The sequence below is a fragment of the Microtus pennsylvanicus genome, chromosome 4, assembly GCF_037038515.1.
Source record: "Microtus pennsylvanicus isolate mMicPen1 chromosome 4, mMicPen1.hap1, whole genome shotgun sequence".
Classification (NCBI taxonomy): Eukaryota; Metazoa; Chordata; class Mammalia; order Rodentia; family Cricetidae; genus Microtus; species Microtus pennsylvanicus.
In genome coordinates, this window is record NC_134582.1 from 139,752,640 (window position 1) to 139,767,468 (window position 14,829).

Consider the following 14,829-nt stretch of genomic DNA (forward strand, 5'->3'; position numbering starts at 1 on the left):
AGACCTAACCAATTATGTCTCCTATACAAAAGCTATAACTTTCATACATCTTCCTCTCGCAGTCTCCCTGGTCTTCCTCACCTCCTCTTTGTATTGTGCTCTCTGTCTCTAAGCTTTATCCAAATGTTTAAATCAGTGTCTTTAATCTGTGTATTAAAATGTGTGATAATCATTAATTCACACATACAGAACAGTCTGTCCATAAACTATCCTATGAGAAGCCATGTTAGCGCATGCCTATACCCTACTAGAAACAGGAAGATTGTGTACTCAAGGCCAACAGAGCTACATAGTAAGTTTAAGGCCACCCTGGGCTGTAGATGACATCTGTCTCAAAAACAACACATTGTTTATCTAAGCATGTCTCAGACTAAGAGGTTTAGTGGAGAAATCTGAGCAAGCAGTGGTCCTGTCTAATAGTCCTGTACAATCAAGACAGTAAGAGAGACACATAAGGTCAAATGTAAACTATCACCTCTGAATGTTCTTAGCAAATTATCCTAAAAGGGAACCTTCTTCTAGTCCCTTGATGATAATGCCTCTATTTTGCCATGCTACAAGGAACATATACACTAGGTATAGTGACTCACGCCTTTAATCCCAGCACTCGGGAAGCAGAGGCAGGTAGATCTCCATGAGTTCGAAGCTAGCCTGGTCTACAGAATGAGTTCTGGAACAGCCAGTGATGCTACACAGAAAGACCCTGCCTCCAAAACCGGGGGGGGGGGGGGGGGAAATTCAGTTAAAGAAACATACACTTATGGGCCAGAAAATATACAGAGCATTTGGAAGAGTCCAGACCAGAGAGAAAAGGAAGTAACTTGGACTTTTAAATGTATAATAGGCCCTTGTGAGCAGGGTTGTCGGAGCCTGGAGGCCAGCAAGGACTTTGATATGCAACGACAGGGGTATGTTAGCGGAGGCTTAAGTCTCTTCTGCCAGAGGCAGGGGAGGGAAAACCTTTTTCACAAGTTCCTGAAAGATGCTAGACTTTTATCTAACCACTAGAAATCTTCTGTAGTCTAGCTTTAGCACATTCTGGATATATGAACTACCTGAGACCTGATGCATAGCAAGAAACTAAAAAACGGAAAAAAAAAAAAAAGGAGAGCTACTCAAGAATTCCCTTGGGAGCTACTCATGTGTTGAGAGAAGTTCATTGATAATTTCATAGGTTTACCACTGCAGTTTCAAACTACTAGCAGTAGGTGGAGATGCTGTTACTTCTAAAACACTAAATGAGTATTCTCTGGGCACGAAGGAGCATCTATACATAGGACCAGGAAGAAAGGGAAGTAACCAAAAAATAAAAGAAGTGTTTGTGCCAGCCACAAGGCGGCGTGCTCGCCGTGTCCTTGATGCCTATTAGAATAACAATAAAATCATAGTGCAGGCACTCTGGGTGTCCATGGGTGGAAATATCCCAGAGGTGTTAAGTATTTAAAATGACTATTTTTATGTGTTCTTGGTATTTAAGATGTAGACATCTGAGCAAAGACATTCATGCACAGGAAATTAGATGTGCCAAAGAGGAGATAAGAATTTGGAGATGATGCCCTACCTAGTCTTGCTGCAGCTTGATGTGCTATGGCAAGCTGATATCCATGGGAGTTCTGTCCATAGTAGCCATGGGAAGAAGGAGTGTGTGGGATAGGGGAGGGAGGGGAAACTGTGGTTGGACTGTAAAAACAAATAAACAAGCAAACAAAACATTGGAGATGAAGATCATTATAGAAGTCTTGGGAGTCTATAATGCTGTGAGAATTTAAAGGAAGCTTATCAAAATTTTATTTGGTCTACTAAAGACACCATTTTCCCCTTACTGCCTCCCCACCCCTTTTTATCTACCTATTATGTTTTGACCAAAAGAAATACTAAAATCCAGAGAGGGGGCTGGCTAGAGAAACTGCTTTGAGGCTTTGAATGATATTAAAATCACTTGCTCAGTAAGTCTCCTATATACAGACATTTAGGTTTCTAGTATTAGACAGTCATAGCTACTGTGTGTGTGTGTGTGTGTGTGTGTGTGTGTTGGTGTAAATTTCGAGGCAGTATATGTGTAACTTTGTTAAATACCATCAGATCTCCTTGTGTGTGTGTGTTAAATACCATCAGATCTCCTTGTGTGTGTGTGTTAAATACCATCAGATCTCCTTGTGTGTGTGTGTTAATACCATCACATCTCCTTGTGTGTGTGTGTGTGTTAATACCATCACATCTCCTTGTGTGTGTGTGTGTTAATACCATCAGATCTCCTTGTGTGTGTGTGTTAATACCATCAGATCTCCTTGTGTGTGTGTGTTAATACCATCAGATCTCCTTGTGTGTGTGTGTTAAATACCATCAGATCTCCTTGTGTGTGTGTGTGTGTGTGTTAATACCATCACATCTCCTTGTGTGTGTGTGTGTTAATACCATCAGATCTCCTTGTGTGTGTGTGTTAATACCATCAGATCTCCTTGTGTGTGTGTGTTAATACCATCAGATCTCCTTGTGTGTGTGTGTTAATACTATCACATCTCCTTGTGTGTGTGTTAATACCATCAGATCTCCTTGTGTGTGTGTGTGTGTGTTAATACCATCAGATCTCCTTGTGTGTGTGTGTTAATACCATCAGATCTCCTTGTGTGTGTGTGTTAAATACCATCAGATCTCCTTGTGTGTGTGTGTGTGTGTTAATACCATCACATCTCCTTGTATAATGCATGCGCATTACTGTCAGCCATTTGAGTAAATCTAAATAATGTTCAGATCAATGAGGACTATTTGACTTTTTATTTTGTTTTGATTTTTTTTTATTATATAAGTATTTGGAGAGGTACCTAAATGGCACAGCACATGGTTTGTGGAACCCTTTATTTGGCTTCTAGAGATCAAACCCAGGTTGCCAGGTTTTGGGGCAAGAGTATTTATAATTAAGGCTGTTTTCATACCTATTTGTTTTTAATTGTCGATGTATTTTATATATTTATACTGTGTATTTGCAGGAGGTTTGTTATGTTTTGTTTGAGGTAAAATCTTGCCCTGAATTCTAAGCTGGCCTGTAACCCATGGTCTTCCTGCTTCAGCCTGGATTACTGAGATTCCTGATGCATAGTGTCGCCTCTAGATCTTTGTGATACAGCCTATGTTGCATCTATTTTCTCTCTACCTGTTTAGCATATTTATCTATAATGGTACAGACTTAAAGTCTCTACAGTATTTTATAATGTTTTCATTGTTTTCATGTGTATGGGTGTTTTGCCAGCTTGTGTGAATGTGCATTTTGTGTTTGTAGTGCCCACTGAGTTCAGAACAGGGTGTTAGATTCCTTGAGACTAGAGTTGTAGATGGTTGTGAACAACTATGTGGATGTTGGAATTGAACCTAGGTCCTCTGGACGAGCAGCCAGTGCTCTTAACTACAGAGCAGTCTTCTCCAGCCCTTCTAACCCTTTTTGTTTGTTTGTTTTGAGACAAGGGTTTCACTACATAGTCCTGGCTGATCTGGAACTCTATGTTAGAACTCTCTGTTAAAAATACCCCTACTTCTGCCTCCTAAGTGCTGGATGGAAGATGTATGCCACCACAGTGTCTACACTATTTTAAACAAATAGATGATAATACATACTATTTACCCATCAGAAAATATCTCTAATCTTACAGTGGTGTGAGTATACATTTCAAAGATAAGAGATTCTTCTCAAACTTTGCCCCCTCCAGTTCAAACAGTGCTTCTTAGTCTTTCTGAGATGAAGTTTGTGGGAATGGTGTTATAGATGGTCCTCAAGTGGCATCTACTTCAGGTAAAACAGTTGAGCTCCTCTTTCTTTGGGCTGATCATCTTTCATACTCCACCCACCTCCAGGAAGATGTGGGGATCTCTCTGGTGCTGAATACAAGAACTGTCATACAGCTTGCCTTCTTGCCATTTTGTTCATTGTGCCATATTGTATCTGATTTTATACTTGTGACAGTTGTTTTCTGTCCCTTAACCTAGGTAGGAGAACCAGCACTCTTTACAGTGGTCTTCAAGCTGAAGAAAAATTTTGACTCTTAAGTCAATAAGGAGTCCATTGCTGGGTTAGTATATATAAGCCAGGAAGGGACACAGTGCAGACAGACCTCAGCTTGTGCTAGCAGGCCTGGGCGACTTTGTTGATCCCTTCTGGCTTCAGTTGTGTCATTAGAAGCAGCAAAGCTGACTGACTAAGAGAACACTCTTTAGAGCCAGGCGTTTGGATTTAGGTTCTGATTTCTGCATGTCTTAGCTATGTAACGCCTAGAATATTCAACACCTCAGTCCTCAAAGCTCATAAGTAAATAAGAAATTTTAGGATAGTGCATGGTGAATACCCAGAATTGGTTAGATTTTATCATCATTAGCCACAAAAGTATTTATGAGCTATTGTGAAACCTAAGTAAGTTCTAATGCTAGTTCCATGTACCACAAGTGATAATTCATTGACTTTAAAAAGACTTTTTCATTTATTTTTTTTTTTGAAGGAACTTTCTGTTTCTGGGTATCTGACTTTATGTTGAGAAGACAGCATTAATCTCACTACTGCAGATTGCTTCATTAATAGTTCTTTCTGCTTGGGGGGTGGGATCATTTTGTTCTGAGTTTAGCATATTCAGCTATCTGAACCTTGTCTTTCTCTCACTCTGACCCAGCTTGGTGCATATCTTGACTTCTTTTCTAAGTTTACCTCCATGTGGCTCACATAATAGTTGAAAAGAGCCCTTCCTCAGAGGCCATGGATTATAGGTCTTTGCCTTTGAAAACAGTTAAGACTTTATTATTCATTCAGGTATCTGTCTGGCCTTTCTGGTGTGTGCTTTTGAATCCTGATCTGCCAGCATTACAGCTGCATACTCTATTAAGTCATCAGAAAGTATTGCCAGGGCTGAAGTGGGCAGAGTGCTAGAGCACTTCAAAGCCATGGACTTGATCCTCAGCACCAAAAGGGAAAACAACAAAAATTATAGCTAGCAGATCCTCCTGCCTGCATCCTGTGGATGCAGAGAAGAGAAGGGGGGTATTTTGTTTTCTGACTCAACTGTGTAGCCTAGGCTAGCCTCAATTTTGCAATCTTCCTGCCTCACCTCCATGTTCAGCTAAACAAGAGGGTCATTTTCTTTCTTTTTCCTCTTCTTTTATTCTGCCTATTGTGCAGAGCCCAAAGCAATATGCTAGGTAAATGCTTTACTACTGCGCTGTATCCACAGCACTGAAGGAGAGTCATTGATGACAAATTTCTCCATTCTAAAGAGGTAAGAGTTTAATTTGTACACTTTACAGGTGAGGAACAGAAGGATCAGGCAGCAGATAAAGTCACTGGTAGTTGTTAGAGGCATACTCCAGTCTTGCAGGCTTCTGGAGAGCTTGTCCCACCTTCTCATGCTGATGCGTAGGAGGGATGTGGTCTCCAATAGAGAACCAAAGAAATAGGCAGGTGGTTATTTATCACCAGTGACCTATTTCATCTGGCTTCCTTGCTGAGCTTCAGCATAGACTTTCCTTTCAAATTGAGCAGAATGTCTCCCCAGTTCCCCTCTTGTTCTTTCCCTGTCCTTGATTTCTGAAAATGTGACTGAGCCTGTTTAGCATGCTCAACAGTGCAGCAGGAAGTAGCGTAGATTAGCATGCTCAGCACTAACCAGATTCTGTCTGAGGCTTTAGAAGTCCTACTTCTCTCCTTTTTGGAAGGGTGGGGATGTAATCAAACAGTTCTAGTACAGTTAAATTACTTCTGATGAGAGAGGGATAGAAACAGTAGATCCAGGGAGGATCTTTCTCATAATGAAGAAACAGAAGTCCAGACTGAGAGTGAGGCTGTTAACAGACAGCAAAAAACAGCTGCATTGAGAAAAAGGGTAGCTGGTTGTGGTGGCACATACCAGTTTTATTTGCTGAAGGAGGTAGAGGTAGAAGGATCACGAGAAAAGGTGTGATCACCAAAACTGACCCACTGATGAAGAGGTGCTTGACAATGTTGTATAGATGAGATTCTACCCCTGAAATGAGGGTGACTTCTCAGAGGTCATTAAAGCCATCAATTGCACTGATTGCTGGGAGCCAGCATTTTACACAATGGGACCTTTTTGTATACCAGAAAGATTGGCTTAGCTTATTAGAATTTTTGTTTATGGTTCTTTGGAAGACTGTATCTTGTTTGAAAGAACTGGAGGAGGAAGGAAGCCTGCCAACACAAATCCAGTCCCTGACTCCATTTAAAGCTGGAGAAGAGACACCAGAGTGGCACCCACACTCTACACACACACATCACACACACTCACAAATATTAAAATAAGTGGAAGAAAATGGGCTAGGGTTGTGCCTGGATGGTAGCGTGCTTGCCTAGTTTGCATGAGGCCCTGGACTCTATTCTCAAAACTGTATAAAAAGAAACACAACTTACTGTATTTGGTCTCCCTTAGGTGCCAGCATCCCGATTATAACATAGGCTTGTTTCTTAAGGGATGTGTAAGTGGCTCTTTCTTCAGGGTCGGCTGCCTGTATCTGGATGCTACAGCTTACCAGAATCTTTTTTTTTTTTAGATTTATTTATTTATTTATACAGTATCTTGCCTGTAGGCCAGAAGAGGGCACCAGATCTCATTACAGATGGCTGTGGACCACCACATGGTTGCTGGGAATTGAACTCAGGACCTCTAGAACAACAGTCTGTGCTCTTAATCGCTGAGCCATCTCTCCAGCCCCCAGCTTACCAGAATCTGTTTTTTATTTCAGGTCTCTGTCCTGGGCTGCCCCGATCCAGTGGTGCATGAGATTGCCTATCAGTATGGGAAAAATGTTGGAATAGCTTTTCAGGTCAGTCTGCCTGTTTGTGGGAATGGTGAAGGGTAGGCACAGCCAGCATTGCCCTCAGTGTAGAGCTTAAAGCAGGGAGGACAGTGGGTGTGACTCATTTCTCCTTTCACCAGCTCATAGATGACGTATTGGACTTCACCTCCTGCTCTGACCAGATGGGCAAGCCAACTTCCGCAGACCTGAAGCTAGGCTTAGCCACTGGCCCTGTCTTGTTTGCTTGCCAGCAGGTAGGTTGTATTGTCTTTGAAATACTGCTGAGGAGCCATGCCTTTAGGCTCAGCTGATGAAATGTGAGAAAAAGAACAGCTGGAGGCATTTAGATAAGGGACCACAGATTTTATCCTGGTTTCCTGAGATGTTAGGGTGTAATTATACTTCTATAAGCCTTATCAGTGAACACAGATTGTAATCTCTTTAGTTGTTGTAAGGGCTAGTTGATGTAATATTCATTATCTTGTAAATCAGAAAGGGCTAGTGGGATTTAATGTGTTTTGGGTGTTACGAGGTTGACAGAGGTGTGACTCAAAGCCTCTTAAAGGTACAGGAAGTGCCAAGGGTGTCTAAGTGTGAGAAACTCGTAAGTTCTAGGCATTTAATGGAACTTTTGCACCTTGAGAGAAGCCTTAGAGCCTCAGCCATTGCTTCAGAAGTGAAGAAGTCAATGGACTAGGACCACATAGTTCCTTCCTTTTCCAGATTGAGACTGTCAAGAAGTAAGTAAAGCTGCTATCCTGTTGTTCATAAATATACATGAGATGCTTAGGAAGTGTCAAAGATGCTGCAATGACTGTCAAAGCAGCCATTTCCACAGCATCTTCTGAACCCTAGCCATATATATGCTTTTGGCTATGCCAGATGCTACTTGGAATAAATGGGCCATTAGCTGTGATGGGGTGTGTTTAAAACAAATATTCATCTGAGTGGTATTTAATTGGCTATTTATTAGTGTAATAAAGTGATCATCACCAACTGCCTTTTTGCTCTAAAATTTTAAAAATTTTCGGGAGGTGATGGCGCACTCCTTTATTCCCAACACTTGGTAGGCAGAGGCAGGTGGATCTCTGTGAGTTTGAGGCCAGCCTGGTCTACAGAACAGGTTTCAGGACACCTCCAAAGCTATAGAGAAGCCCTGTCTCAAAAAACCAAGGTGGGGATGACAAACTTATCATTCTTCTCATAAATTTTGCTTTTATTCTTTAACATGTAAGTAATAATATCTCTAGAACAAAATAGCTCCATTTTGATATTAAAACCAATGACCTTCCTTATGATTAATTTCTGATTCAAAAAAGGGAAGAGATGATTTTCACCCTCTGTTCTAGCAGAGCTACTGTGGGTGATATTGATTGATCCTAGAGGAGGCTGATGCCTGGATGGGGCCTGGGGACCATAGACATTCTCAGTCAACTGAAGGATAAATACTGAACAGAGACGATGGGACACTCAGAAACTCCTGTCATCATTACCACGCTCCATCTTCTCACAAGTTTGAGGCCAAGTTAAGCGAAAGGTGTGCAGTTCAGATATAATAGCACAGACCTGTAACCCCAACACCCAGAGGCTGATGCAGGAAGATCATGAGTTTGAGAACAGTCTAGGCTACATATATTTAAAACACAAAACTCAGATATTAAAAAAATGACAACAAAACATATACATGCTATGAATGGTGGGTCCCTTTTCCCATGAGTCAGAGACTTATTAACTCACTAGCCCAATATTCAGAAAGATTATTAATATATATGCCAAGTTGAAAAAACATTTCAAGAAAACCTTTTGTACATTAAAGCTTTATTGAGGAACTTTTTATGTTAGGCCATAACCCCCTGCACATACCCAGTATTCCTGAGTCATGTGAGTATAAAATGAAGGTATATCCGATAATAGAAAAGTTAGTCATCGGCCAGCATTTCTTGTACAATTTCAGGCCTTCATCCTCTCACTCACAGGTTCATGTGCATGAGTAAACTTTCCCTGACTTAGTCTGTGAAGAGTTCTGGGTTCTGCTTTTAGAAATCTCAACAATTATAAATGTTTTTCATGAGCTCCGTGAAACAAATGGACTAGACTGGCTTCTTTTGATTGTTTCATTACATCATTTCTAAAGGATCCAGTTTACTTTCCTCTACACAAAGGATTAATAGCTGATATGCATTCATAGATAATGGGACAAAATGAGAAAAGACACGGAATGCACAGCTCTTATGATTGACCTGTCTATAATACACAGCAGATGGAAAATTGCTGAGGCTTTATATTTGGTTGGTTGGTTAATTGTTCTTGAAGTAGGAGCAAGGAAAAGGAACAGAATGTTACTCAAACTGTGGTTTTATGTGCGCTTACTGGAAAATCCCAGAGTCACAAGTCACCCAGTTATTCTGACCAAACAGCACTTTTCTTGGTTTGCCTGTGAGGCAATGGGAAAAAAGAGTTAGAAGGCATCGTGCAGCCTCCAGAAGGAAACACATGATGAAGCTGAGCAGGAACAGTCTCTGGACAGGACTCATTTCACATTTTGGCAAATGGACCAAAAGTTAATCAAATATATATTTATACTTAGTCAAGCATGTATTCATAAATTGCTCTCAAAACCCTGAGTTTAGGATCTTTATGGATTATGCTGTTAAAAAGAGTGTCTTAGCAAGAAATCTGTCAAAAGTTCATGGGGCTTAAAATAACTCGGGAAAATAAATTTCAGAAAATAATGCAGGATTATACAGTATCTTGCTTTAATAAAACTGTGTTTATTTTAGTTTATAAAGGAGGCTTTCTGACATTGATCCTGATCTCACAATTCTGCTTTGTGGTATATAACTGTTTGTTCTATAAATGAAAATGATGCTCATGTCTGGCCAAAATGGAACATCTGGTAGATGACACAGAAGGCCGTCTTTCCCAAGTCTTCTAAGAGTGGCATTCATTTTACTGTATTGAATTGCTCCTGCAACTAACAGTGTGGATAATAGTACCCAGTAGGTCTACCCACAGACCAGGTAACTCGTATGTCATAGCACTGAAGATATACTGCACACAGTATCCACTATTGTTAGTGATTCACAAGCACATTCACTAGAGTACTTGTGAGGTATTTGTAAACCTTTCCTTGGGCTGGTGTCTTGTCCACAGATTTGTCTTTGAACTAATCCATCTGCATAACACTGAAGGTCTTGCTCCGAGATCCTAGGCCTTTCCAAACTGGTGGCAGTCTCCTTGCCTCAGCCTCCCAAGTCATAGTGTAATAGCCATGCCCACCAAACCTGGCTTTCCTTTTCCTTTTTAATGCTGCTTGATATTAGAACTTGCTGGGCTAAGTTAACTGATTCTCCTATTTTTGATACCTTTGAGAAGAATTTCCTGGTGGCCATTGTTGAGGCATTTGTTCCTGATGGTCGAGGTGTTTCAGGAGGCTGTGGCTCAGTGGTAGAGATTGTCTGGCATGTGTATGGCCCTGGGCTTGATTCTTGGTGTGCGTGTGACACACACACACACACACACACACACACACACACACACACACGTTTCAGGATTTCTGAAGAGGTCCAGTGATTAAGTATATTCTTGTATAAATATTTTGTTTTCTTCAAGAGCAAAAACTTGAGCTCAGTTGAGTACTTGCCTAGCATGCACAAATCACTGGGCTCCATCACCAGCACTTGGGAGGTAGATGCAGAAAGACCAGAAATTCAATACATAGTGAGTTCAAGGCCATTCTGGGCCACTTGAGATTCTGTCAAACAAACAAACAAAAAATCCAAAAACATTGTCAAAGACCTTATTCACAAGTACAAACCAGAGCTAGAGGCAGATGTCTGTAATGGAATTATACACCTAAATAAGAAATCCATTTATCCTAAACAAGTCTCCATTCTTTTTCTTTAGATTCCTTGTACAGTAACATCTATCTGAATTTGCTGTCTCAGGCTTTATGATATGAATTTCCATGGAAGTTTGAATGCGCATTTTCTGAAGTATGGTTATAGTAATGTCTGACAGTTATTTTTGCTGTTTGTGATGCCCCAACAAGTAAAGAATTGATTAGCAATTTTGTCCTTATTTTCCTTGCTTAGATTTGCTGGTTCCCTTCCCTAAAGATAATATTTAATCACACAAATATGGGAACATGAGTAAGACACAGTGATACCTCATGTTGGAAAACAATGGGAGAAAATCGTCTGGCTTTCTATTTTGTCTATGTATTTTTTTTAATCGTCACATTATCTTGTTTTTTGTAGTCATTGCTCTGTGAATTATTTATAAGGAAAACATTGAGTACTTTGTGGGGGAACAGGCAGCTGAGCAGTAACTGGAGTGCCCACCTTGTAGCATTAGTAAATAAACAGTCATGTTTCGTTTCATCTGGAATAGCAAAGTAGCGCTAGTGGATTCTTAGACTCCATATTTAATGCACTGAGAAAGGTTGCTGTATAAAGGAATCCTGAATTCAGAAAATTTAACAAAAACAATTTCACCGAGTTACAGTTCTCATGCTAGGGAACTGAACCTGATTTCCAGGCACCATCAGCCTCATAAGACTGTACCCATCAGTAGCTACTCCCCCATTTTCCTTACTCTAGCCCCAAGTAACCACCAATAGACTTCCAACATACACAGAGGGTATAGGTTTTTCTTAGACATTTCTTTTTAAGTATTTGCTTATTTAGTATGGTGTTTCCATGTTGTAGCATGGCTCCTTCCTATTTATACTTAAGCAAAGGTCTACTATAGTCACATTATGTTTCGATGACATGAGAAACAAAATAGAAGTATTTTCCTTTTTGGGTGAGATTACATTAGTTTAAAAGTTCTTTTTAAAAGCTTTCCTTTCATCTGCTTGTTACTTGATAAGTCACTAGACCTAAATGTCAGGCTGCAGCCGTATTTTCAACTGCCATCACCAGCCCCTGCACCAGATGCTCAGGCTTATGCTATTGTGGTGACTCTTTGGTGTCACAATTCTCCAGGTCTGGGGCCGACTCATGCTAGTGCAGTGATCAATCCCCCTTGCAGCTTTATGAGCAGGTTTCAGAGTTAGCATCATACTCACGCACAGGTGCTTTCCTACTGTAAAACAGCGTGAGCAAGCAAAGGACACAGTCATCAAAATTGTTTTCTCACTGAATCTGGGGCAAGAGCCATCTTCTTGTTTCTCACTTCTCCCTCACATGTGGGGGGATGGGGGGAGGCTTCCCGAAGTTTGATATTTGCATAATAAAATTTGCATGCTATTTCAAAGAAGGAATGTAGTTGTTGGTGTTCACTGCAATTTATTTTTCTTTAAAATTTTGTTTTCTTGGTGTTTTGACAGTAAAAGTACCAGAGAAACTACGTATCAGCATATTTTATCACACATAACTCAGACTAATAAAAGAAAAGCTCATGTATCAAAACAGGGTAATTTTACTAGATGCCTAAGACACCATCACATCTGCTTTAGGATATAGCCTAGAAATGGCCAGGTGGGGGTGAAGTCTTTAAAAACTGAAAGAAATGCCTAAGGATTTGACTTTTTAACCACCAGAATTATCTGACTTGATTTCTTGATTTGTTTCTTTGTATGTTTTCATTAATATGCTTTTATTCTTAAAAGTCCTAATTTTTAAAATATTTAAAAAATAAAAATTTTTATTCTTAAAAGACTAATGCAAATTCTTAAGTTGCTGGCTCCTTCAATTCTGTAGGCATTTTAGCTGCCTTTACATGTTGACAACTTTATTTTCAAATACATACCTTTCTAGGGAAAGAATACCATTTATTGTTTGGTTAGGGCTTCTCTGTAAGCCCTATTTTCTTCTGCAAATTCCATGGTCACTGTTACAGGACAACTTATTTTGTCCTTCAGGCACAGTGCCAGGGAAAATGCTGTAAACATCGATGTCTGGGGTTAGGCACACTCTCCCTCTTATTACATGGAACTGCAGGCTGCTAAAAATTAAGAAATTCCAAGCTAGGGGGGTTGCTGGCAGAACCCGGACATGGAACCTGGGTCTAGAAGTGATGTTTGTGTTGTCCTGGCTTTTTCCTAGTGATGGTAGCCGTTCTCCTAAATAACTGCTGAGAAATGAAAAGGACAGAAGACATTTTTGTTAAGGCCTTTAAAAAATTCATATTGTGTACCTACACACAGGTGGGGAGACTGTGGCTGAGTGGGCTTTGCAGGAGTCGGTTCTCTCCTGTTGTGAGTTGGGATCGCTCCAGCCATCAGACCCAGCGGCACGTCCACCCTTTTCTCCTATCTGATGCCACAGTGAGCTAGTTCTTGGACCAAACAGTGAACCTACAAAAGCAGAAAAAGCAATTTCCTCCCCTATGAAGTCTCCAAGTCCGTGAGATTTTGTTTCTTGTGGTGTTAGGGATGAAACCAAAGCTCTGACATGCTGACCTGCCCCCTAAACCCTCTGATCTTATAACTCAGGACACTGACCTGGTTGGCTGAGAACCTCTATCTCCTTTAATCCAATCAATCTCAGCTTTGCTATGCATTAAAAAATCAGGGAAGTTCTAGTAATCGTGACATCAGTATAATCAGATTTGCCCTATATACAAGCAGATGTTTATAGTGGCAGTCAACAGTCTGTAATTCCTAACCCTTCCTAGAGCAGTGGTCCTAGACCAGCAGTATCAACATCACCTGGAAATTCATTAACAAGGCATTCTCAATTCATATCCTACTGAATCAGAACCTCAAAGTGCAGTGCTTTGAGATCCTGAAATGCACTCAGAACTGGACCACGGATACAGCATTACGGTGTTTGGTGCACATGTGCCTGCTTGTCTGTATGTGCAGGGCCCTTGGAGTTCTAAGAGCATGGTAGGCTGCATGATGTGGCTGACACCCAATACAAGAGCACCGAGTGTTCCTAACTGTTGAGCTATCTCCAGTATCCATTTTAAATTTTTCTATATAATTACAAACAAGTATTAAAATTCTTCATTCATCCAGGAATAATAAATAGATTTCCCTTCTTTATGTTTAGTTCCCAGAAATGAATGCTATGATAATGAGGCGGTTCAGCTTGCCAGGGGATGTGGACAGAGCCCGACAGTATGTATTAGAGGTAAGACTACTGTTGTGCGTATGCATGTGGAAGTCAGAGGGCAATTGGTAAGACATTTTTGTTGGTGGTGGTGGTTTTTTTGGTTGTTGTTGTTTCTGAAGACAGGGATTATTTGTAGCTTTGGATCCTGTCCTGAACTCCCTTTGTAGACCAGGCTGGCTTCGAGCTCACCGAGATCTGCCTGCCTCTGCCTCCCAAGTGCTGGGAATAAAGGCGTGCGCCACCTACCATGTATGTCTCAGAGATCAATCAAGTTGGGCAGTGGGCACCTTAAGTACCTTTACTAACTTAGGCATCTTCACACACACACACACACACACACACACACACACACACTGGTAAGACCATTTAAAAATACAGAAAGCAACAGTAGGTAGTTACAAAAAAATTTTTAGATACAGAGCCAAGTTGGTCAACCCTTGCTTAGTTTGACAAAAACTAGGAAAGGAGCTCATAAACAACAAACAAATAACAACATCCAAAAAACCAGCTTATCTACTTTCACATTAATTCCAGTGCCTGTCCGCTATATTTGCAGGAGTTGGTTCTCATCTTGCACCATGTGCGTCTTAAGAGATTGAATTCGCTTAAGCATGGCAGCGAGCTCCTTCACCTACTGAGCCATCTCATTAACCGAAGAAAGCTCAATTAATATAATTATTAGATTATAATTATATAATTAATATAAATATTAGATTTCCCTTCAGTGATACTCCTATGCAGTCAAGGCCAATGAGACCTGCTAGGCTAGAGTAAGCTTTGATGTGTCCATGAGTATTATTACTGTACTCTGTCTGGGGCTGGCCCCAGCCCTGTCCAAAGCTTCCTTCCTATAACTAGACAGTTATGGTAGCCTTCCCTACTAAAGTTAACTGGGTCATTGAACACAATTTGAAACCAGCATAGTGAACTATACATTCATGAAGGTTTTTCTTTCAAAGGGAGAACCATTTACTCTGTT

At 40.6% G+C, this 14,829-nt stretch overlaps 1 protein-coding gene across 2 annotated transcripts in view; it reads left to right on the forward strand.

Annotated features, from left to right (window-relative positions):
* Pdss1 (decaprenyl diphosphate synthase subunit 1) overlaps positions 1 to 14,829 on the forward strand; it is a 36,055-nt gene that overhangs the window by 19,477 nt on the left and 1,749 nt on the right. Inside the window, exons 8-10 of one of the 2 annotated variants that reach the window (XM_075970656.1) lie at positions 6,733 to 6,813; positions 6,927 to 7,040; positions 13,788 to 13,868. In XM_075970656.1, the coding sequence (XP_075826771.1) occupies positions 6,733 to 6,813; positions 6,927 to 7,040; positions 13,788 to 13,868 (276 nt within the window). The remainder of the gene's footprint in view (positions 1 to 6,732; positions 6,814 to 6,926; positions 7,041 to 13,787; positions 13,869 to 14,829) is intronic. The other variant, XM_075970657.1, reaches the window with a different exon arrangement.